This window comes from Suncus etruscus, chromosome 7 (genome assembly GCF_024139225.1).
Source record: "Suncus etruscus isolate mSunEtr1 chromosome 7, mSunEtr1.pri.cur, whole genome shotgun sequence".
NCBI lineage: Eukaryota > Metazoa > Chordata > Mammalia > Eulipotyphla > Soricidae > Suncus > Suncus etruscus.
This window is the reverse complement of record NC_064854.1, coordinates 70,731,947-70,758,765: the sequence shown is the minus strand read 5'-3', so window position 1 is coordinate 70,758,765 and position 26,819 is coordinate 70,731,947. Positions and strand designations below refer to the sequence as shown.

The 26,819-nt window shown below is 35.5% G+C and overlaps 1 protein-coding gene across 1 annotated transcript in view; it reads left to right on the top strand.

The window, feature by feature from the left end:
* Positions 1-26,819, top strand: part of COL19A1 (collagen type XIX alpha 1 chain) — a 433,347-nt gene that overhangs the window by 253,166 nt on the left and 153,362 nt on the right. The window contains exon 15 of the mRNA XM_049777641.1: positions 23,463-23,516. Coding sequence (XP_049633598.1) covers positions 23,463-23,516 — 54 coding nt within the window. The remainder of the gene's footprint in view (positions 1-23,462; positions 23,517-26,819) is intronic.

Here is a 26,819-nt window from a genome sequence, read left to right as displayed (position 1 = left end):
AGCTAGTACTGGCCCTTTCCTGACCACAGTGGTGGGGGGGCACTGTTTCTCCTCTCCTTTTTCTCCTCTCCTCTACTACTTGGAAGTCAGTCTTCCTCTTAATTTCTGTCAGCAGGTGTAGTTCCGCTTCTGGCCACACTGGTTGCGGGCGCTGTTGAGCCTGACTCTCTGTTCCCTCCCTTATCTGGGGGTCAATGAAGCTCTGCTCCTCCGAGTTACCGCGGAAGAAATTCCCCCAGTCAAGCCCTCCCGGTAGCTGCTCTCAGCCCTAGGGGGGGTCTCCGGTCCACTCTGGGGCTCGGGGCTAGGTTGCTCTAGGTTACCTAAAGGTCCAGGGGGCAGGCCCAAGCTCACCTAGTCTATTCGTCCCACCTGTCCCAGCTGGGCAGGTGACTCCGGCCCACTAGGTACTAGGGAATGTCCTCCCCAGTCTACGCTCGGGTCAAGTGGGATGAACTCTGGGGCCTGGAAGTTGAGGCAACGGGTGGTGTGGTCTCTGTGCCAACCAGCCGGCCTCTGCAGTCTATGGGGGGGGGTCGCGCGCAGGGTGGCTGGCGGCTGCAGGTCGTCCACGTGTGAGCGCCCTAAAAGAGTGCACTCACCATGGACGCCGGGGGTCCCTACTCCCCGTTGGCGCGGCTGGCCTCTGCAGTCTATGGGGGGGGGTCGCGCGCAGGGTGGCTGGCGGCTGCGGGTCGTCCACGTGTGAGCGCCCTAAAAGAGTGCACTCACCATGGACGCCGGGGGTCCCTACTCCCCGTTGGCGCGGCTGGCCTCTGCAGTCTATGGGGGGGGGGTCGCGCGCAGGGTGGCTGGCGGCTCTAAGGCATATTTCTTTTCTTTTTTTTTTTTTGCTTTTTGGGTCATACCCAACAGTGCTCAGGAAGTACTCCTGGCTCTACACTCAGAAATCGCTCCTGGCAGGCTTGGGGGCCATATGGGACGCCGGGATTTGAACCACTGTCCTTCTGCATGCAAGGCAAATGCCTTATCTCCATGCTATCTCTTCAGCCCCAATGCATATTTCTGACTATAATTCTGCCTTTTAAAAAATGCTCAAAGTTTGCCATTATTTTATAATCAGGACCAATTTACTGCTTAATCATAAATATAACAGGGAATGCTAAGCTATATTTAAATATGTCTGTGCATTTATTTAAATATATTTCCCCTGGAAAATTATTCACATTAGGCCATCTAACTGACATGTTGCTCATTAATCATACATATTAACTTGAGTAGTTAAAGCTACAAAATTCACCTTATCATTCTGTCCACAGAGACCACTTCTTGTTTCTAAATGTGATGACATATGCTTCAGACATTGCTAATTAAGTCTTTCCCTTGAAAAATTCATCCTGACATGCTTCAAAAATATCATTTCCCCTTGAGTACAAGTTCATTATATTATTGGTATTCTTATAAATGTCTTGTAGAATTACTTAAACAATGAAACTTTATCTATTTTAAAACTATAATTCACAGTGAGGGATGAAAAAGATCTGACTTTCTTATATTTTTATTTCAGTTAACAATAATAGATTTAATAAATATCAGAAAGGGCCAGAGAGATAACAAACAGTAGGGCATTTGCCTTGCACATGGCAGACCCAGGACAGACCTAGGTTCAATTCCCAGCATCCCATATGGTCCCCGAGCCAGGAGTGATTTCTGAGTGCAGAACCAGAAGCAAACCCTGAGCATCACCGGTGTGGCTGCCCCCAAAAATAAATAAATATCAGAGAATAATAAATATTATATTCAATAGCATGTCATTAAAAGATAAAAACATTTTATAACTATATGGATTAGACTATATACAGTTACACTTAGTGCACTTACATTTAGTAGACTACCTACTCCATAGAAATAAAACCAGTAGAGTATATATAAGCAGAGAGAAAAATGTTTATTTTAAATAATTGAACTACACAAAATGATAGTTTACTAAATCCAAAATTTGTAGTCCAGGCAGACTTGCTGGTTATCCAGTAATGAGACAAAATTTAAACCATAGACAATCAGCTGGTAAATTTCTTTTTGTCAGAAATCAGGGTGGTAGCATTGTGCTATTCAGCCCTTAAACTGATTGTATGAGACCTTTCAACATACGACAAAGTACAGATAATCTATTTTAATTGAAGTAATTGAGTGGAAGGTCTAGAGAGTTAGTATAGTGGGTAGGGCTCTTGTCTTGCAATCAAGCTTTCCTGAGTGCAGAGCCAAGAGTAAGCACTGAACATCACCAGGTGTGGACCAAAAGCAAAGTTATTCAATATAAATGCTAATGATATCTTTTTTTCAAGATTCAGATTAACATCCTGATAAATCTTTGAGCAAATATTTGGACACCAAGACCCTGTCAGTTTAACCCATAACATAACCCATAACCCATAACGGATGTGTTGTGCAATGAACTTGATTGAGCAAAAGGAAAGAATCGTTGTCATCAATATTTGAATCAGATAATTTAAAATCATTTTTATTTAATTAAATAATTTTGCAGTGGTTTTCTCTTTCTGGTTTTTATTTACATGAGCTTATGCTCAGATTTACCTATGCTTGATTACGTTTTTAACTTTAATTTTATTTTTCACTTTGGGGGTCACACCAGATATCCTTAGGACTTACTCATCACTGTACACTTGAGGATCACTCCTAGTGAGCTTGGAAAACCATATGTGGTATTGGGGATCAAATCCTGGGTCAGCAGTGTGCAAGGCAAGACTCCTATCTCCCATACTTTTTCTTCTGTTCTTAGATAAAATTTTAAAGACAAAGCATGTGAACTGGAAAGAGAATTTAAGAACTGAGTGCACATTTTGCATATGCTCAATCCTCAGCAACTCATGATTCCCTAGGCTCTGAACTGGGGATAATCCTGAGCACCACTAGATATAGCCGCCCCCAAACAATCCCCCAAAATTAAAAAAAATAATGTTTACCATCACAAATCTATTATGCCATCATCACAATCTAAAAAACCCTGGAGGTTGGAGGGACAAAGAATTGGTTAAAGCACTTTGCCTTGAATACATCAGAGCCAGGTTTGATTGCCAGCACTGTATTTGGTCTTTTTAGCCCCAGGATAATTGATTGCTGAGCACAGCGTCAAGAGTAATCCCGAAGCATAGCTGAGATTACCCGAAATTCAAAAATAATTATTATTTTTAAATCAGAGTAATATCACCCTATAAACACTCACTTGTTTTGTTCTAGTCATCTGTATTTCTTTTACCTATGATTTTTGTTCTAATTTTATTTTATTTTTACAGGTTTTCTTTAAATAAAATTTTTATTTAAGCACCTTGATTGCAAGCATGATTGTATTTTGGTTTCAGTCATAAACAGAACAACCCCCTTCACCAGTGCAACATTCCCACCACCAATGCCCCACTCTGCCTCTATGTTAGGGTGACCCCTGGTGGTGCTCAAAAGGCCATGTATGATACTGGGAGTTGAAGTAGGGTTGCAGATGTAGCTGCCTGTAAGTTCAAGTGCCTTAGATCCTGTACTGTCTTTCATGAGCCACCTGTAGTTATTGCCATTCCTAGTACAAGCATATTCAGAGATTTGTTCTTGTTTTCCTTTTAATGGGTATTTTATTTTTATGGGACATATCTCATACTGCTCAGTGCTGTTGGGAGGTAACCACTAGAGCAGTTGGTAATGCTACTGGAAGAGGAAATCATGTGATTCCAGGAATTAAACCCAAGACCTTACATGCAAAAAGTATGTGCTTTACCATTTGAGCTACGACTTGTCCTTCTATTAGACTTTCTTTCTCAAACTTTGCATGGCCCATGAATGGTTCAGCTCTCCGCTAATTTTTTTTTATCAAAAGTGTGCATCTACTTATATAATTCTTTATATTTCCCTTTTGGTTAATTTTTGTAAATTCCAGCACGATGCAAAATTTATAGCTTTATATAGCCTTATGATCAGAGACAATACAACCAAGTTGCTTTAATTCAGGGCCTAACTTTTCTGCTTCCTAATTAAATCTTTGCTATTCAAAAGCCTCATTTAAAAAACAGAAATACCATAGAACATTTAAGAAAGAACTATATATAAATAGATTTAACTTGTCTTCAGCACAGAGTTAAGCCCATATCTGAGTTATAACTGTTATTGTCTACACTGAAATATAATCACTATGAACACAGAGTCAAGGTACTTTCCGAGCATAATAACTGTTCTAGGACAAAGTCAAATTGATTAAATATTTTGTTAAATGAATCTAAGCACAGCCAGATGAGAATGAGGAAAATAATATAAAAACTGGGAAAGGAGGTAGGTAAGCAAATTAAGAGGTTGAAAGTCATAATAGTTTATGCAATTGAAAAAGCTAAATAGATTAGATATTATGTATTTTTACTCATATCTTATATATAGTACTACTGCATGTAATAGCATGCAGGGAACAAGAGGCAGCTAAGATTCTGCCTGTAGGACAGGTCTTTGAATATGACAGAAAAATAAAAGTAAACATATTAAGAATGCAGCACATGACATAGCCAGGGCTGATAGAAATATCCAGGATTCTGCTTTTACAGGAGGCCTAATATTAAAGAATGTAGTTTAAGACAATAAGACTCTGGAGAGGACAGGCACAAAATAGATTTTCCCCCATCAAAGCAACAAATTAATGTGCAATAGAACATACTGTATATCTTGTTTAAGGAAATAAACAGTAATGTACAAATTAGTGATTCCCAGTATTTGTATAAAAGAATGGCTACATGTGTTAGTTTTAGAAGGTAATCATTTTATTTTCCCAACACTTAAATAAATTGAATAAGGAAAAATAATTTTGAGCATACCTATCACCCATTGAACAAGTTTATCCCAAATATGAGTATACAAAAAACTCCTCTTTCCTCATAACTTGAAGGAAATTTTCAGACTTCTTCAGCCTATCATATTTTACCCAACACCACAGTAAATTTTTTTCTAAATAATCTTTTTGAAAGTGTTTGATTCTGAAGTCAATTTTTAAATATTTAAGCCCAATTTCAACTTTTAAACCTTATCTTCATTAACTGAGAAATTTACACTGAAAAGTTCTTCACTTTGAGAGGGGGGGTATTCTGTTTATGGACTGAACCCCAAATACAATCAATCATGCTTGAATCATGGTGCTTAAATATTTTATATAGAGAAATAAATATGTAAATAAAATTAGATGAACATTGGAGCCAGAGAGAGCACAGCGATGGTGGGGCGTTTGCCTTGCATGCGGCTGACCTGGGATGGGCCCAATTCTCGGCATCCCATATGGTTCCCCAAGCCTTCCTGGGCGATTTCTGAGTGCAGAGCCAGGAGCAGCCCCTGAGCGCTGCTGGGAGTGGCCCAAAGACCAATTAATCTATCAATCGATAAAAATAAAGTTTTGGGGCATGAATGATAGAACAGCTGTAGGGCCTTTGGCTTGCATGTGGCCCATCCAGGACAGACTTTGGTTAGATCCCCAGCGTCCCATATGGACCCCCAAAACCAGGAGTGAAATTTCTGAGCACATAGCCAGGAGTAAACCCTGAGCGTCAAACCGTGTTGTGGCCCCAAAAACCAAGCATAATAATAATAAAATTAAATTAAATGACATGGGCCAGAGAGATAATATAGCAGTGGGGAATTTGTCTCGCACATAGCTGACCTGGATTTGATTCCCGACGTCCCATATATTCCCCTGAGCACCACTAAGAGTGATCCCTGAGCACAGTGCCAGGAGTAAATCTTGATCATGGCCAGGTGTGGTCCCAAAACAAACAAATAAATAAATAAAATTAGGTGACCTTTATAGTTTTTACTTATGAGGCCTCTGAAAATTTCTTTTGTTACAACACAGTTTATTGAGCTGCGGGAAAAATGTACCCTATGAATTAATTTTACATTATTCAGTTAAGCCCTGGTGTTGAAGATACAAGCACACATTTTAGCCCTTTAAAGCAGTGCTTCTCAATTATTTTCTGTCATGCCCCCCTAGAAAGAAGAAAACATTTAATAGTATCTTTATTTTAAAAAAAACCTTTAATCTGCAAAACAAAAATATATAAAATGAAATAATTTGAGCGGATTTTTTAATCAGAGGTGATGTCTGGATTAATGGCTACAATGAGCACGTTTTGCAATGCATAGCTTTTCCAAGCGGGGTTGAAGCAGGACACAGCAATTCTCAGCTCCAGAGACATAAACATGGGGCTTAGCTTGTTATGACAGTGTTTGCCAAAGTCAAAAGCGCCCCACTTTATGGAACCTCACGCCCCCACCCCAGGGGCGCTCCCCACTATTTGAGAAGCACTGCTTTAAAGTAAGTAACTCAAAAGTGCTGGATAAAAGGGGGAGTGGAAGAAAGTCTTATAACACACCTTTAACTTCTCTGAAAGTAGATACAAGATGTTACTCTTCATTTATTTGTCTGGGTGCTAATCGGTAAAGCTCTTTGCTCCAGTTTTCACTGGCCTATATTCTGACCTTTCTAAGGAATCCCAATTGTCAGTTTCTGTCAGTTATTTTTCTTCTCTATGCATACTGTTATCATACTTTAAATTGAAAAAAAAGTAAGTCTCTGTTTTAAAAGTTGAAAGGTGATATTTTGCATTCGTGAGTCACTATGGAAATGTGTGAGAAGATGTGGAAGCCTCATGGCAGAATTCTTAGACAAGTGTGAAGGCATGTAAAAGCTCAGTCTTGTCACTAGAGAGCTCCTTGCTGTGAACGTTCAAATATGAAGACTATTTCACAGTGCACTTCCAGAATACACCGTTTGTTGTTTTTTTTTTCAATTGAGATGCCCTGAAGTGCTCTTCATGATAGGATTTTTTTTTTTTTTTTTTTTTTTTTTGGTTTTTGGGCCACACCCGGCGGTGCTCAGGGGTTACTCCTGGCTGTCTGCTCAGAAATAGCTCCTGGCAGGCACGGGGGACCATATGGGACACCGGGATTCGAACCAACCACCTTTGGTCCTGGATCGGCTGCTTGCAAGGCAAACGCCGGTGTGCTATCTCTCCGGGCCCTCATGATAGGATTTTAAGCATACAGCATTCCAACACCACTGGCTCCACCAGGTGCCTACTTCTTTCCACCACTGCTTCATTGCCTCCTCCCATCCCCATCTTGTTCTCTCTCTACCCTTTATCAGCTCTCAGAGTCTGAACATCCAGCCTCTTAATGTGGCACAAAGGTGGTAAAATATATCACTCATATTCAGGAAATAGTTTGGTCAAGCCATGATATTTCATTATACAGATGATATCTTGCTCACGATGAACAATGAAACAGATTTATAGGACATATACTCTTATGTTATTGACTGTTTACAAACATCAGGACTAAAAATAGCTTTAGAAAAAATACAGATAATGCCACCACATCAATATTTGGGTTTTATTTTGGACCAGACTACAATACATCCACAAAAAATTTCTATCAAAAAAGAAAACCTCAGAACGCTTAATGATTTTCAGAGACTTTTAGGTGATATAAATTGGCTCCGCCGTGCACTAGGAATCCCGAATGCAGAGTTGTCTAATCTGCTTAAAACGTTGGAGGGTGACCCTGCTTTAGATAGCCCAAGAAACTTAACAACAGCTGCCAAAAATAAATTGGACATCTTCTTGAGCAGATTACAAAAATATTTTCTCTTTAATATTCATCCTGGGAGAAAGGGTATTTCTGTTAATCTTCCCTACTATAGAAACCCCCACTAGGGCCTTGATGCAACAGTCAGGACTGAGTGTATTTACATAATAAACAGCCTCACTCAGTTTTCCCCTACTTGCAACTGATTTCAGAGATTATTATCAAGGCAAGACTCAACTCTATGTCTTTCTAGGTTTTGACCCAGATATAATAGTTTTGCCAATACCAAAAAAGGAAATTGAGTCAATATTGCCTCTTAATAAATCTCTACAAAGGGTCCTCTCAGATTTCACAGGAGAAATTTCCTCCCATTATCCAGCAGGAAAAACTTGGGACTTTTTAAAGAAAACTCAGTTTGTTATTTCTTCAATTGTTTGGGATTCCCCTATTCCCAATGCCAAAGTTTGTTTTTACATCGATGGATCCCAAAATGAAAAAGGAAGAATAACCGGAAACAACATTAATATGACCATAGATACCAAATATAAATCTGCACAGAAATTTGAATTAGCAATGTTAATTTACCTATTAGAAAATGTATCTGAAGCCATGAATATAATTTTTGATTCTTTGTATGTGGTAAATCTATGTCATGTAATAGCCACTGCTTCCCTTAATTCTAATAACCCGATCATACAGAACTTACTTAAACAATTACAGAAGCTTCTTCAAAAACGAACTGAGCCTATCTTCATCACACATATTAGAGCCCACTCAGGTCTTACAGGACCAATGGCTCAAGGAAATAATACTGCTGAATGGCTAGCAATGCCTATATTTAAATCACCTGTAGAGGAACATTCAGCCCAACACACAAATGCTCGTCGTTTACATGTGAATTACCAAATTCCATGGAGGCAAGCTAGAGAAATTGTAGAAAACTGCAACATATGTGCACCGTTAACAAAAAAGACTCACATAGCAGGAGCAAATCCAAGAGGCTTCAGTCTAGCGAACTTTGGCAAATGGATATAACTCAAACAGATTTATTTCCAAGAAAACTTTATCTTCATGTTGTGGTGGACACTTATTCTTGGTTTATGTGGGCAATTCCTATGTCTTTTCAAAAATCTAAGGCTGTTTGTAGTTTTCTTTTACAATGTTTTTCTGTGATGGGTATTCCATATTCTATAAAAACTGATAATGGGCCAGCCTATGTTAGCAAAACTTTTAGATTTTTTTGTAAAGAATGGCCGATAAGACATCTGAAAGCAATTCCTTACGGTTGTAGGGGACAGGCCATTGTAGAAAAGACTCACAGAACCTAAAAAACTCAATTACAAAAAAATAGAAAAAGAGGTTTATCACCAACGGATTTGCTATCTTTGACTCTTATCACACAAAATTACTCAAACTTAGCCCAAGGGTAAGGTTACACTGCAGTAGAAGGATATTTTAAAGAAGATATTCAGAGACAAGAAACAACCTATAAACCTATTTGGATCAAGAAGGATGAAAAATGGATAGCTAGATATCTTCTCCTGAGAGGAAGGGGTTATACCTATGTTTCTACAAATGACAACCCTCCTAAGAAATTTTGGGTTCCATTACGCCTTGTTAGAAATCAGGCTAGCATAAATGATCAGGTTCAGACTATAAATTCCCCTTCAGAGCAAAAACAGAATACTCCAGACACTAACAACAATAATATTGCTGAGGTATCTGGGGCAGGGAACAAGGATTTAGCTGTCACACACTATACATTGAGCGAGACTGACGGTAGTGATAAACCCTTACACTCTGAGATGCAAAAGGAAAGACAGTAACGTGTCTTAACTGGGCTCCAAAATATAAGAAACTCTTGCTACATGAATTCAATATTGCAATGCTTGTATAATATTTCAGACTTGACTCAGTATTTTCATCAAGATCATTATAAAAAGGATATTAACAAGAAAAATCCAATGGGGCATGAAGGTAAATTAGCCAAAGAATTTGGTCAGCTCATCAAAACCATGGGAAATGTATTTCATAGATATATTAACCCTGAAAGCTTCAAAGTAACAATTGGTTTACTTAATGACCAGTTTGCTGGACACAATCAGCAGGATCTACACAAACTACTGATGTTTCTAATAGAGGAACTACATCAGGACTTGCTTACTGTAAATCTAATGACAGATAAAACTATACATCTTATGGAAAATGAAAATTATGAACAATTTAGTCCAGAACAGCATAAGGCTCACAAATCTATTATTTATGATCTCTTTCAAGGACAATTCAAATCTATACTACAGTGTCTCACATGCCACCAAAAGTCTGAGGTTTATGAGATATTTGTTCATTTGTCTCTGGCTGTTACATCTACAGATAAATGTACATTACAGGAATGCCTCTCTGAATTTTTCAAAGAAGAAGAGTTAAGGGATGACAACAAAGTTCTGTGCAACAGCTGCAAAACTAGAAGGGATTTTTCAGAGAAAACGTACTTATGGAAACTGCCACCAGTACTTATAATACACTTGAAACGTTTTGCTTTTGATGGCAAACAAATAAAATAATTGCACACTTATGTGGATTTTCCTTTAGAATACCTCAATTTAGTAGAATTCACTTCAGAGAATAAAAGCAAGATTAAGAAATACAACTTATCATTAGTGTCAAACCATTATGTTCAAGTTCACTATGGACACTGTACTTCATACTGTAAAATTGCTGCAAAACAACACTGGATCAATTTTGATGACAAGAAAATCAAAAAAGTCTCTAATACATTGGTGAAATCCACAGCAGCATACATCCTGTTTTATACTTCTTAAAGATCTAAAATGAACACCAGATAATCATTTCACTTCCTTATCGGTTACTATTAATGCTCTAGGATTCTTTCCACAGGCATGATCAATGAATATGGATTGAAAACCATGGACCCCCAATGTGTTTTCTTGTATGATGGATTTATGTCTTAATTTCATTATTGCTCTAGGTCTCAGTTAATCATGAAACCTTACAATTTAATTTAGTCAAGGTTCACCTGAAAGAAAAATTTCTCATCATTTTAATGTTGTTTTTTTTTCTAGATATACTCATTTAACGACTTTCACTCTTTTTATTTTAACATCATTGCTTTATTTCCCTCAATTTAGGTTTTAAGACGCTGACATAATGATAATTTTTAGGTAAACTTTCTTCACAGTGCTTCTCACCTATGATTGATTATCATAGAGTTACTGTTATACAATAACTTTGTATATATACTGTTATACACTTATAGTAGAGTTTTCCATGTTTGTATTATGCATGAAATTCTCTTTCAGATCTGCTCTGCTCTGCAATAAAATTTTTTTGTTGTTTTGAATTTGAAATGATTCATCTAAATAGTTGCCGGCTATTACATTTTAAAGCACTTTTAGTTGATTCAGCGGAGTTCTTTTTTCTTTTGCTCTATTTTTGATCCTTTCCAACAAATATTTTTTAGTATGAGTGAGTGTTATGGCCATATTTTTTGTGAAGTCTGTATGTGTATGTCTTGTTCAGTGTCTGTCTGTTTTGCATATTTTGTATATAGTTCCCTTTTTCTTAACTTTATCTTCCCCAATTTAGTCTTCCTTATCCTTCCTTCTCTCTTCCTAGTCCTTAACATTTAATTTTCAGGATTCCCTTCACATGTGCAACTCATCTCCTTCACCCACAACTACAAGCCTCCTGATCTCGGCCTGAGGAAGAAATCCATGACTGTTGGAGTTTTGTACCATGTTTGCTGCAAACTTGTTGGAAATAAAGCCACCTGAAATTTGTGCCACAATATAACTCCAGAGAAAAGATCCATGGATAAGACCCATAGTTTCTGGATCCCAGTTAAACTGTGCTATCTAAATTTTTGGTTTTCCATCCACGTACACAGTGCTATTGTTGACCATTTCTACAATGACTACCCCAACATTGCACTGATTCCAAAGGAAATATAGAAGCCCAACCAACTCATGATGGTAATGATGTAATGCTTGGAATGCCCCAACACATGGATAACAGTACTGGCTTTCCTTCTTCATTCAGCTAGATGTTATCTTCTGTACAAGACTTTAGCCTGCTTTTCCAGACCCATCAAGTGTTTTTTGCCAGTCTTTTTGGCGTTCCAGACCCCTCATCTCTACAGATTTGTATTGGACTCTGTAGAAATTTCACCTTTTGTATTTTTCTTATAATTGTAATCCTTTGAATTTATATTTGGTACTACACTTCTTTTGACTATTGTAATTAGTGTTTTTCTATTTTAGTTTTTAATCTTAGGAATTGATATTGTATTACATTAGGGTTTTGCTTTCTTGACTTTAGGTTAGTGGGTCAGATATTGTTGTCTATAATTTCCTAAATGTTATTTTTGTCTGTTCTCAGGGTTTTTTGCATGGGCACATCATAGGCAAAATACTAGGTTTATAGGAGGTTCCATCATTTTGGACGGATCCTCAAGTTGTTTATTTACACAGGGAGGGTCTCTGCCTTAAACATTTTGTTTTGGTTTGTGAACTAAGCACCCATCTATAAATAGTCGACCATACTGGTACATCAATTTTGGACATCATATGGACTTCAGCCTAGATTAAGAACTTGGATTAAGTTCAGAAGCCTATTGATCATCATTGCAGTGGCCAGGAGATATATGCTTCTTCCTCAAAAATAAGGGCCTAATTCAATGCCCTCAAAGATGGGCTTTCTGGTCTACCTGGACTTGAATGAAAATGGGTCTGGAGAGATAGCATGAAGATAAGGTGTTTGCCTTTCATGCAGAAGGTCATTGGTTTGAATCCCGTTATCTACCGGGAGCGATTTCTGAGCGTGGAGTAAGCGCTGCCAGGTGTGACCCAAAACCAAATACCAAAAACCAACAACAACAACAAATAAATAAGTAAAAGTTGTTTCTTCTCGCCTGCTACACAACCTTTCTAGCATCTCTTCGAAGGATCTATGTTCATCTTAGATTTATCTTCTCAGGAGCTTGTAGTTAATTTCTTGATACATGTTTCTGGTTTTAGACACTCTGTGTTTAGGTTAGAAGTATTTTTACATTTTTCTGTGATGCACTTATGCAAACAACCACTCTTTTATTATTGACTAGTTTTTCCTTTAATAATTGTAGACAATATTGTTAGCCAGCAGTTAGGAAGAAATTCATATAAATATAAATGGAAGACTATAGTCAATTAATTGACAAATAATTGACTAACCTACAGAAGTCAGGGTGAAACAAGAAACCAGAATAAATCAAGAAAGCAGATAAAATTTAGGGTGATCCAAATTTCAGAAGGCAAAGTAACAAGCAAATGGGAACATTGAAATTCTGGCTTGCCTATGAGAAAGCAGGGACATTTATAGTGACCAAAATAGTGGCTAATTAGGTTATCCACCAAGAAAACTTTAATCCTGCAGATTATGGGTCTTAGAATGAAACATACTTGGAGTTCACTGTTAACCCCACTAAGAGGACAGTGACTCAGAGCTAGATGTTAAGCCTCTATAAAATAATAATAGCACCTACTGATAAAATTTTGAATGGGGGAAAATTAAATCATGTAAGATATGGTTAGCACTCAAGAGTTGTTCTAAGGCAAGTATTTTTTAAAGACTATTTTTTAAAGACTATTATTTAACAAAACTGAGTCAAAATTTTCTTATGTCTTATGGTACTATCTGGGCAGGCAACTCAAAGCACAGAAAGGAATCTGAACATTAGTCAAGACCTCAAACCTTGACCATACTTCTGTTCATGACCATTTAAGCAACATGTTAGCTTGTTAGTAAACCTAAAAAGGACTGTAAATATTATTGACCACAGAATAATTTGACCCAATCCAAGCTGTAAATAAAATGTTTTCTTTTTTTTTTTTTTTTTTGTGATTTTTGGGTCACACTCGGCAGTGCTCAGGGGTTATTCCTGGCTCCAGGCTCAGAAATTGCTCCTGGCAGGCACGGGGGACCATATGGGATGCCGGGATTCGAACCGATGACCTCCTGCATGAAAGGCAAACACCTTACCTCCATGCTATCTCTCCGGCCCCAAATAAAATGTTTTCATTTATGAATTGTATCTGAGGGAAGGGAGCAAATGTCTCAACTTCTAATTTGTTTTGAAAAATAACAATAGATGCTGATGGACTTCATCTAAAGAAAACTAAAGAAAACTATAGGATGATAAAGTTAAGATTCCCATCTAAGGTCAGAAAGATAGTACAGCAGTAGGTTCAATCCACAGTACCTCATATGGCCCCTGAACCCCATATGACTTGCCCCTGGGCACGGAATCAGGAGTAAACCCAGAACTACTGAATGTAGCCCCAGAGCAAAAGTAGAAATAATAAAAAGATTCCAACCTAAATTCTGAAGGAGGTATTAAAATAGTTGCATTGTACAAATTCATCTTTCCTTAGTCTACTTCAAACTGTTTGTTCATGATGAATTATATTCTTTCCCCATTTTCTTCCAAGTATCATTTGTCTGCTCCCTGAAATAATGAGATTATTATGACTGGCATTGTTAACCACCATTGCTATCATAGATGTCTTTTTAAATATCTGTTAAGAAATAAAGAATGCTTAAGATCTTGCACATTACTTTTAAAAGTATTCTTTTCCCATTTTTCACTTATCATTGATTTTAAAATGTGGTAACTTTTTACAACATGGTTCATAAATTTTATTTCCATTCACACTGTGAAAAAAAGACCACGCTTCCCAGATAGTTGGAAAGGTTTTCCTGAGTACTTAACACCTCCTTCACAGTTGTGGGTGCCAGTCAAGTATTGTCTCCTCTCCCTTGGCATTTCCTTGATACCTTTTTAGGCTGAACTGATGGCTAAGTGCATTCTAAATACACACACGGGAAATATTTGAGAGGAACTGTATTAGTAAGATCTGACAATTTAGAAAGATTACTTATACACATGTCTCCTCTGTGGGTTAGGAGTCTGCATACCATACTTTATTTAAGTCTGATTACTGCTATGACCTTGCTTTCATCATCATCATCTTCATCAATAACGAAGGCCATCTGTGAGATAAGCACAAGAAGTCCATTATTTGCATTCTTTTCTTTTTAATACTCCCTAGAGAGCCAAGTGTTTATAAATCAAGTGACTAATTTAAGATACACATGCTTTTTTCCTGCAAGTTATTCTGGCAGCATGAAGTTATTTTTATAGTTGAAAATTTGTAGATGTCATGTATTTAATACCCATTAGTTTTTTTCTGACAGTAGTATCTCTCTGTTAGTGGCCTTGTATAGAGCAGATGTGGATGAGTAAAGCCATTGGCTAAATCAAATAAAATAATTTTATGGTTAAAATCTGGATTTAGTCTTTAGTATTTTATTAAAGGAAAATATACATTTATAAAAATTTATTTATCATAAAGATTGATTTTGGTGACTTTTCAAAAATAGAATACACCCATTTAACCAGAACATAGCTCAAGAAACAAAACATTCACCTCACCAGCTTCATAAACTTCTCACATCTCTCAGTTATTTGCCATTTCCACATAAGAAACCTCTTCTAATTTCTACCAGCAAACACTAGATTTTTCTGTTCATATTTCTTATTTAAATTATGAACATTGTACTTGAAAGATTAATTTACTTTAATTTCTATATATTTCATTCATTTTCTTCTCTTTAGTATTTAACTATATGTTACCCACAATTTAACGTTTATATATTTTATGCTTAATGAACATTTTACTATTTTAGACACTAAAATCCCCTTTGTGTACTTAATATATTGTTACATTTTATTGGATTTACAATGCATGCTTTTGAAAATTTCTTCAAACATTTTTAAGATCAATACTTATCACCAAACTTTTTAAATAAAATAATGAAGCACTATATAGAGGAGAGTGAAGGGCAAGTAGGAAAGGAGCTAATAATCATTACTACTATCATTATGTATCACACATTTTGATAGGAGTGTCTTTTTTCTATTGTGATTTAAAAGCTAAGCTAAAATGACCATCTTAACTATTATTTAATGTGCAGTTTAGTAATGTTAATCATAGATTGATGTGAATTTTATAGTTTCTAGTCATACAAATCTATAACTATTACATAGTAAACAAGAACTCCCTTTGTCCCTACCCCAGCCGCTGGTAATCATCATTTACATTGTTATGAATTTTATTATTTGAGTATTTCATAAGATATTGAGTATCATATACAGTATGTATATTTTATTTCACTATAGTTTTGACTATCATAATGTTATCAAGATTGTCCATATTATATCATATTATAGTATTTCTTTTCCTTTTAAGGTTTACTTATGAGTCCATTGTAAGACTATACTAAATTTTATTTATTCATTCATCTGCTGATGATCAGATTGGTTCCACTTCTTGGCCATTCTAAATCAGGCTGCAATAAACCTAAGTTTGCAGATTTCACTTTGAACCCCTTATTTCAACTTGTTTGATTGACTATATGTCCCAGAAATGAGAATATTGGATTGCATATTGTAATTATATTTTTAATATTTTAAAGAACTACTTTGCTCTTTTTCACAGAGGCTGCACCATTTTACAATTTTATCAATAGAACATAATTGTTCCAATTTCTCTACATCACAACCAACATATATTTCTTTTTGTTTTTTTAAGAAATTTTTAAGAATGCATTGTAGGAATTTTACATACATTTGTTTATTAACCTTTAACACAATATAAATACCAACTTCATAGCAATAACATTTTGACTTCAGCATTTCCATGGGAGAAAATGTAGGGATTCTATTTCAGGTGATTCTAAATGTGTTATTCTCTAAGTTCCACAACAACTTAAACCCAAAGAAGATCATTTTTGTCTGAAATTTTTTGTTATAACATCATAAATTATCAAGTTGTTCATAATACAGTGATTTCAAGCATTAAATGATATAGCACCAATCCCACTACCAGTGTGACCTTCTCTTTAAAAATGTCCACAGATGGGGCCAGAGAGATAGCATGGAGGTAAGGTGTTTGCCTTGCATGCAGAAGGTCATTGGTTAGAATCCTGGCATCCCATATGGTCCCCCGAGCCTGCTAGGAGCGATTTCTGATCATGGAGCCAAGAATAACCCCTGAGCACTGTCGGGTGTGACCCAAACCCCCCCCTCCCAAAAAAAAAAAGTCCACAGATTTCTACCCACCTCCCCAGTGCTCCCTTAACAGACACAAACAAATTTATTTCATATTGTTATAACACAAGTTCAAGTTCAAATTAAGTTACCTAAGCTTGAATCAATAAAATTCAACTGTGTTTATTGTTATATCTTATATATGGATATATATTATATAATATATTGACATATATTATATAGACTTATATATTATATATTAAGACATATATTAATATATATCTTATAAATATATAAGACATATTATATCTTATGGAGACTCACTATGCTAGTTGGTACTAGTAGAGCCTTGAATATTATTTTTTAATAATTTTTATTGTGACCAAAGTGAATAACAAATCTTTCACATAGTACATAGTGACAATGAATCAGAGTCATTCCCACTACTAGGGTTATTCTCCCTCCACCCCTTTTCCCAGCATGTGTCCCATATTTCTATCCTTTGCCCCCCAGAGTGCTAGTGTAACTGTTCCCTCTGTGCATAGCTTATTGTAGATAGGGTGTCAATTCTGTTGTTGTTGACTTTGGGTTTGGTGTTTAAGTCTGATCATTTATTATTTCCACTCAATGTTCATATGGCTGTTTGGTCCTGGTACCATTCATTTTATTTCCCCCTCAATTCTTGAGGCAGAACAAGATGATTTAAGTTGTGTGGTTCTGTTGGAAGAAGTCAGAAAAAAAGACAAAAAAAAGAAAGAAAAAGAAAACCGTAACAAAAAAAAAACAACCAACAAACAAAAATTTTAAAAAAAAGAGGCAGTAACTACCAAAAGGGAAAAAAGGCACCCAGCAACAACAAAAATGATCAAATAAAAACCACAATAGTGAAAAAGAAAGAAAGAAAGAAAAAGAAAAAGAAAGAAAAAAACGAAGGAATGCTGGTGTGGCAAGGTTTTGTGCTTCCTTCATTTTTTTTTTGTTCTGTAAGTCAAGATGTATGAGTTAGGTATTCTACTGGATTATCTGACTTTAGATATGAAATAATAAACTGAGGCTTGTGCTACTCAACATTTGGTTTCCAGGCCAGTAATAGCAGTATTACAGAGAACTGTTGGAAATGCAAATTCTCAAATGTCACCCAGACCTACTATATTAGAAACTTTGAACGTGGGCACAAAGATCTGATTTAATTAGCTCTCCAGACAATCCCGGAGACGTTTGGTTTAAATACCACTGTCATATTACTAAACTATAATCTAATAGCCTTAATACTATGTTCAGGCAGGAAAATAGTATGTGTTAAGCAATTTTAGTTTTATATTGCAACATGATATGGAAAATATGGAAAATTTGTGTCTTGTGCTTTATACTCAAGTTATCAGAACAGTATATACTGCCCAATTATAATGATACTAAAATATATGACAGTTGGAGACTCTGTCCAATTTTAATTTACCAGAGAAATGAAAAATGACCTTCTGACACTTGTCATTCTGACCAGGAAGGTTATTCCCAGCCCCACATTCAGCTGCTGTCTGCTTATTTCATTACCATCCATGGCTGTCCACTATTGACCTTTCTGTGGAGTGTGTCTGTAATGGCAGGACCAGCACAAAAAGAAATGGAAGTGAAAGCAAACTAGAAATTACTGTTCTTTCAGTATCATAAAGCTACTTATCTTGCATTCACCAGCTGCAAATTCTCCCCAGAACACTAGAAGAAAAGAAGCAATATCTATAGGTAACACTTTCCTCCCAAAACATAAAAGATTCTCGTTTTAGTTTGAGGATGAGAGCTATGATTTATGTTTTTTATCATAGTAACGTTATTAAAAGTAAGATACCTTTTAAATTACCATAATGATAAATATAAATAAAATTATATAAAATATATTTATATAAATATAAAATATATAATATTATATACTTATAAAATATAATAAAATTCTTTCTATCTCCAATTTACTGTTATTTCTTGAGCTGATATATTTTTTAATTTTCCTACTTATTTTAAGTGAAAAAGGGGAGGGGGTATCTTTCAAAGGAACAGAAGGCTAGAAGTCTATATTCAGCACACCTGGGGCCCTAGAGCAGAAGGGGAAAACATGCAGGAATTAAATTCCCAAACTCGTTGGGAAAAAATAAAGATGTTTCGGTGTTTGGATTTGAACTGTTGTAATATATAGAAATAGGACTTTTTACCTATTTATCTATAGCAGGGGTGTCGAACAGGACTTTTATCCTCACTCAAAATGGCAAAATGCAATATGTGTTTAATATATTATTGTTAAAATTAGATGCTTTTGTGTGAGTGTTTGTCTGATTTGGCAGGTCACTGCGTGGAGTGGCTCTCTGACTCTCACAGTTTAAAATTTTGGCTCTTTGTGTCAAACTTGTTCGCCACCCCTGATCTAAAGCTTTCAACCCCCCTTCTTCACCTTCTATATCCTGCCAGAACCACACCCCATTTCTTAAAGCTCACTGAGATTTAGTAGTTAAGCTAATTTCTATCCCCAATAGATTATTGGAAGTATGTCTAAGAAAAATGGTTAACTGTTTTCCTTTGTAAAACACATCTTTAAAAAAATATTCAAGTCTACTTGAGGGTGTTTTCAGAAACTCTAGCCTAGAAATCACATTTAGACTGAAAAAATGTGCCAGCTAAATTTATTTCCTCACAGCATATTCCAAAGGTTTAACAAACCTAAATATTTTTCCTGCAGGTCCACTCTCAGTAAGAATACATAAGCAAATCAGCAGTCCTCTTGCACTATTCCAGATTACACATCAGTACATTCTGGTGATTGCAAGGCTAACTTTAATGATTATATAAAATCAGTGATATATAAGCATTTGATTCCTCATAAATTACTGATTCGTGCATGCATTTTATTATTTATTTTTAATACTATAAGTGTTATGTTACAATATCTGACAATTGGTTTGTCTAACTAGGGGTTGAAAATAGATCAATAGTGAGTCTCATTTCCCAATTCCTACCCAAATCAATATACATGTCTCATTAAAGGAAAATACACACAAAAGTTAATTGTGCTTTGTAATTTAGCAAATTAAAAGAGAGAATAATTCAGTTACATTGATGCCAAATATTTTGCTTATTTATAAACCAATACTGCAATATATCTACTTCCGAAGGGAACATTTTATCATTTATTAATCCTCAAGGACTAGCTGAATTACATTTTCTGAAAGATCCAATATATTGATTTTGTGGGGCCAGAGTAATAGCGCAGCAGTAGGGCATTTGCCTTCCACGTGGCTAAATCAGACCCAGAATGGATGTCGGTTCCATATGGCGTCCATATAGTCCCCCAAGCCAGGAGTGATTTCTGAGCACATAGTCAGGAGTAACCCCTGAGCGTCACCGGGTGTGGGCCAAAAACCAAAAAATAAAATTAAATTTGTAAATATAAATTGCAAACCTAGAAAATGGAGCATCTGTATAAACTTCATTAGGTATACATAAAATTGAATTATATATTAAATTCAATTGTACAATATCCCAAAGGTATACTGTTTAGATTTCTAAAACAAAGTGTATGAAAACAACACAATTTATTCTTTAATAAAAAATAATTTAAAACTCATTCTATAAATGTTAGCTAAGATTTTTTTTATAAAGACTACGGATCTTTTTGTTTTGTTTTGTTTGTTTTGGTGTGTGTGTGTGTGTGTGTGTGTGTGTGTGGTTAGGGTCTATACCTGGCTGGCTCTTCTTGAGCTTACTTCTTACCCTGCATTCAGGGATTTTTCTTGGTGTCCAGGGATTATGTGTTACCAGGGATCAAAATATGTGCAAGGCAAGGCCCTTATCTGCTATCTTTTTGGCCCAGCAACTATTCCTTAATATGAAGTGCTTGGTATGCACTCAACTAATCTTCAGCAACAGTGGAAACATTTCCCATCTAATCACAATGTATATTTGTTTTCTTAAGTCCCAAATTGCATGCTGCTATTCAATAGAAAACTGGACTTCTTACCTCTCCCCAAGCCTAGATAAAAACTAGAGGCCTAACACTTTCAGAACAATAAAATGAACTAATAAATTTATAGGTATAAGTTACTTATACTTGTAAATCTTCTAAAATACATTCAAAGGTCAGTCTAAGAATTTTACTATGCAAATTATAAGCCTTAGTATGTATTCATACATATTCATTGTGCATAGGGTAATAAAGCTGTTAGCAATAATGAAATAGTAGCCATATTTATACAACATGTTTAGAAATACTATTTCAAAAATATTTTAAAGCTTCCTTCTGTTAGAGGGGGAACACATTAAGAAAATGAATTTGTGGGCCAGAGCAGTGGCACAAGTAGTAGGGCATACGGCATTTACCTTGCGTGCACTAACCTAAGATTGAGCGCAGTTGGATCCCCCAGCATCTCATATGGTCCCCTAAGCCAGGGGCGATTTTTGAGTGCATAGGCAGGAGTAACCCCTTGACGTCACTGGGTGTGGCCCAAAAATAAAAAAAAAAAGAATATGAATTTGCAAAATATTTAATTATCTTGTTTATGGTTTCTTAGAGATTTAAAGATAATTTATTATATAAAACGCATTGGCAGAGCTAATAAGAAACAAACATCTAACTACATCAAAAATGTGAAGAATGAACAGAAATTTTCTCAAAGGAAAAAATATTGTTGGCCAAAAGGCAAATGAAAAAATGCTCTAGGTTATTAATCCTCAGGGAGATGCAAATCAAAACAACAATTAGATATCATCTCACACCACAGAGACTGGCACACATCACAAAGAACAAGAAAAACTAGTGCTGGCACAGATGTGAGGAGAAAGCCTCTCTCAATCATTGCTAAGGGAATTGCCAACTGGTCCAGTCTTTTTGGAAACCTATATGGATGGATATTACTCGAAGATTTATAAATTGAGCTTCCATATAACCCAGCAATGCCACTCCTAGGAATATAACCTAGGAGCCCATAATCACATTGCATAAAAGACATCTGGCCTCCTCTGAGCATGGCAGCACTATTCACAAGAATCTGGGAACAAATTACGTGCTCAAAAACTGATGAGGGCTGAAGAAATTGTGTTACATCTACTGAATAGAATACTATGTAGCTCTTAGTCTTCATAAAATCATGAAATGTTCTTATACATGAATGAATATGGAGAATAATATGCTGATTAAATGAGTCAGAGGGAGAGGAATATACATAAGATGACCACACTCATTTGTGAAATATAAAAAAATAGGGAAAGGGATATACATAGAATGACCACACTCATTTGTGGAATATTAAAAGAATAGTATGGTAATACAAGACAAAGACAATAGAAATGAGGACCAGGACCAGTTCATGGTAAAAAAAACTTGCCACAAATAACAGGGGAGTGGGGTGAGTTAAATCAAAGACACCACTATGACAATGATAGTGGGAAATTATCACTGGACAAGAATGTTGTTGAAGAAAGATAAGGTGGTATGCATGATGCCCTTTCAGAAACAATATTGCAAATCACTGTTTCTAAAGGGCAAAAAGGAGGAAGTGTGAAAGGAAGAGAGAAGAAAAAACAGACAAGAAGAGGGAAAATGGAAGGGGAACATTGATGTCTGGAAATGTGCTCTGGTGAAGGGTATTTGGACATTACATGAATGAAATTCAATCATGAACAACTTTGTAACTGTATATCTGATGGCGATTCAGTTAAAGAATTGACTTTTTAAAAAAATTATAATCTTATTTTTCTGACTTCTGCGATGAAAATTTAGCTATTAAACTTGAGAAAATTCACACTCAATTAAATCATGATTGAAGAATGAGAAGCATGTATTTAATTCACTTATAAAACATGTTAACTATTTAGTGAGAAGAAATAGCTCATTTGGATCTAAAGTGATAGCACAGCAGTTAGGGCATTTGCTTGCACTCAGCCTACCAAAATTTATCCTTGACATCTCATATGATCCCCTCAGCCTGCCAGAAATAATTTCTTTTTTTGTTTGTTTGTTTGTCACACCTGGTGGCGCTCAGGGTTTACTCCTGGTTCTGCCCTCAGAAATCGCTCTGGCTGGCTTAGTAGACTATATGGGATGCCGGGATTCAAACCACCTTCCTCCTGGATCGGATGCGTGCAAGGCAAATGTTCTACCACTGTTCTATCCCACTAGCCCCAGAAATAATTTCTGAGCTCAGAAACTGGGCTGGGTGTGGCCCAAAAATCAAAAGATAAAAAAAAGAAAGTAGCTCATTAATATTCTTTATACAGCATATGTAATTATGATATGGCTTAGAGAAGTACTTCCAAACTTTAGTAAGCATAATTCTTACCCAGAGTGGTTTTGAAATGCAAATTCTAACCCACAAATCTAAGAAGGACTCCAGGAATAGCAAAGGATCTCATCTTTGTGTATCTGCTATAAAATTAGAGCTCAGACCACTCTGAGAAACATCAATTTCATTGTTGTTCACAAACTACATAATTTTTAGATAAAATGCCAATCAGAACATCTTAGAGTATCTTCCAGATACTTTATATTGTTTCATCAGAGTAGCATCTGAAGTAGCACCTGCTCACAGCAAAGTAAAATTCACTTATTATTAGCACTGTTTTTCTAATATTGTTTATTTTTATTAACCTATAGATTTTTATTGACTTTAAAGAGCTTATTGATTTTAAATTGTTTTTATTTCAATTTTGCCTAATTTTAATCACACAATTTTAATATATATCTAATCTTAAATAAAATGGAATAACAATATTTATTAATTTTCTTTATGGTTTCAAGGGAAGACGAGGAAAACCAGGTCCTCCAGGAAAACCAGGACCCCCAGGACCACCTGTGAGTAAATAATAGGAGCCCAGTTGCTCCAGAGAGTTCATTTTTGTGTGTTTATTTTAGACATTCTTTTACTTCTCTAAGATAAACATGTTCATTTTTTACTTATAATTTAGAATGTCTTTTCCCCTCTTCTCATTATCACTGCTTTAGATGAAGGCCTTATAGATTCTTATTCATAGCTTTTTACCAATATCAGATTTATCCTTTCATCTCAAATTTGGTCTGTTATTACAGCTCTGACTATAGATCTTTGTATTAAAGTACTTTAATGGCTTCTGATACATTTAAAATAGATTTCAAAAATCCTGTATGCTATTCAGGGTTCTTTATAGTTTGCTTTTTACCTGATTTTGTTTGTCCTCCTCTATGCTAATCTTGTTTTGTTTTAATCTTGTAGTGTAATATTTTCTTATTATTTCACAGTCTGATTCACACATTTTCCTGAGGCCTACCATAAGAAAGTGTCTCTCACTACTTATGACTCAGCTCATTACCATAACATCTGCATTAACATATGTTACTGCTCCCACATTTGGGCCAATATTTTCCATGATTCTTATTATCTGAGACCACCAACATACTAATCTAACACATTGTTTTTCTAACTGTTCATAGCACTGTTCATTTTTTAACCCTATCTATCACCATCGCCTAAGATAGTTCTAATACATGCTTAGATACATGCTAATCATATAGCAGATAATTATTACTTAATGAATGAGTAAATAAATAAATACTTTTATAAATATGAAAGTCCAGCCTTTTGGAAAACTATATAGATAGACATTTTCAAATAATTAGAAATTGAGCTCCCATATTACTCAACAATGTCACTCCTAATATACCCTAGGGGCCCAAAAACACAATACTGAAAAGCCCTCTGTACTCCTAAGTTTATCACAGTACTATACAATACAATAGCACTTCCAATAAGCAGAATACATTACAATAGCCAGAATATGTAACTAGTCCAAATGCTCAAGAACAGATGAATAGCTAAAAAATCGGTGGTGCATATACACAATGGAATACAAAGCAGCTGTAGGAAAAATGAAGTCATGAAATTTGCTTATAAATGTTTGGATTTGAGAATGGTGTGCTGATTTAAATGAGTCAAACGGAGAGGGATAGAAATAGAGTAATCTAACTCATTTGTGGGACATAAAAAAATTAAAAGATAGTATGACAATAATATCCAGAGACAATAGAGATGAAGGCCAGTAGGATCAGTTCATGAAGTTTGCCAAAAACAGTGGAGTAGTACAGTTAGGGTAGAGAAGGAACCTCTATGACAATACTAGTTTAGAACTGAGCACTCTGGAAAATGAGTGTTGATGGAGATAAAGTGATATGCATGGTAACCCTTTATTAAACAGTGCAAACCACTATGTCTAAAAGTAAAAGGGAGGGGAGGGGAAGAGAAAGAGAGAGAGAGAAGAACATAAAATGCCTTCCCCAGAGGCAGCTTGGGTTAGAGTGGGAGGAAAAATGGGGACATTGGTGGTGGGAAATGTTCATAGGTGAAAGGTGGAGTACATTGTGAGACTGAAACTCAATCATGAACAACTTTTAATCACAGAATTTAAATAAAAGAGAAAAACTATTTTAGAACACCTTAAGTGAAAATAAAATCATAGAATACCATTCACTGTAATTTGAAAGCTAATATGGTTTTTTATAAAGGTAAGTGAAATCTAAATTACTTGTAATATAAACTGAAAGCATGTTTGGACTTTATTATGGCTGCATTTTATTCAAAATTATAATTAATAATGCAAATAGAAAGAAAGTAAAGACATGAATGTGTCTGTTTAAAGGTTACAACCATCCTATAGCCTCCCACAAAAAAATGTCCCAGACTTAGAACCTGAGAAACTTTTAAGGTAAAGTCATGTGACAAATTGAAAGTCAAACTCTCCCATCATTAATTTCATTTCATCCACTTTAGCCATTCAAGCAAGTTATTCTCCTATCCATGTATGCATTTTTGAAGATTTTGATTATAAAAATGGGGAGTCATAATAAGTTGGGTATCTTGAAATCAAACCTTTAACAAAATTAACTTTGTTGATATTTATTCTGTATTGCTGGAAAAACACATAATACATTATTGGATTTTTAGTTATTGTCTTGCTATAAATAAGAAATGCTAGTGAATGCTAACATGTAATATTAGAGCTTCACATGTTTTTCTAAGTATGTGCTGCTTCTTTCAAAAAAGAATAATTGATGTTATCTCAGAGGATCAAGTTGAATTATGAAGGCCTTAATGACCAACTTGCCAAAAATTTAAGAGAGAAGATGATTACACCAAGTTCTGAGATTAACTCTCAACTATATATCAAGTGAGTTTACTAAAGATGATAGAAAATTTAGAAATATATGACTTTATAAAATAATTTATAATCTTCAATTCCACAGGTTTTAGTGTAATGCCAAAGAGTTGGAAAGATTAGTATTCATTTTATTTTGATTATCAGGATTAAAAAACAGCTATGGTTTTGATACATAGTGGTCATTAAATCTTGAGCACACACTCTTTAAAACAAGACTAGTTTATTACCTTTTGTAATGTAATGAAATAACAATTTGTGGGGCCAAATAAGGATAACATCTATGCCAAAGGGAAAGGTTTCTATTTAAAGGTCTGCCTTTGTTTAGAATAAAAATGATAAGTGGCTTGCTCTTCAAGCTCATGTCCTCCCTTCAACACATATTTCACTTCCTTGTCTTTGTTTTGTTTTTGTTTTTGTTTTTGTTTTTTCGGGTCACACCATTTGATGCTCAGTGGTTAGTCCTGACTAAGTGCTCAGAAATTGCCCCTGGCTTGGGGGAACATATGGGACACCAGGGAATAGAACCTCGGTCCTTCCTTGACTAGCACTTGCAAGGCAGCCACCTTGCCTCTAGCGCCACCTCACCAGCCCCCTAGTCTGTGTTTTTTACCTGCTTATTTCCAAAGTTGAAATGTCTGTGATCACTCTTAAACATGCATTTCCCTCTCTTTCTTTCCCCTCATATCGTTCTACATAAATGAATAAAAATTAAACCAAAAATAAATAAAAATATATTTAAAAATTGATAAGTAAATTTTATTATATTAATAGCTAATTTTCTGTTTAAAAATTGTGGTCTATAGAAATTATCATTTTGATGCTAGGATAATTTCTCTAGTTAACTAAAATATATCTTTTCTAATACAGCCCATTTTTGAGCTCACTGATTCTGTCCTCACCAGCTGTTACTCTGCTGGTGAGGCCCTCTAATGAATTTTTCATTTTGCCTAGCAAGTTTTTTAGTTCT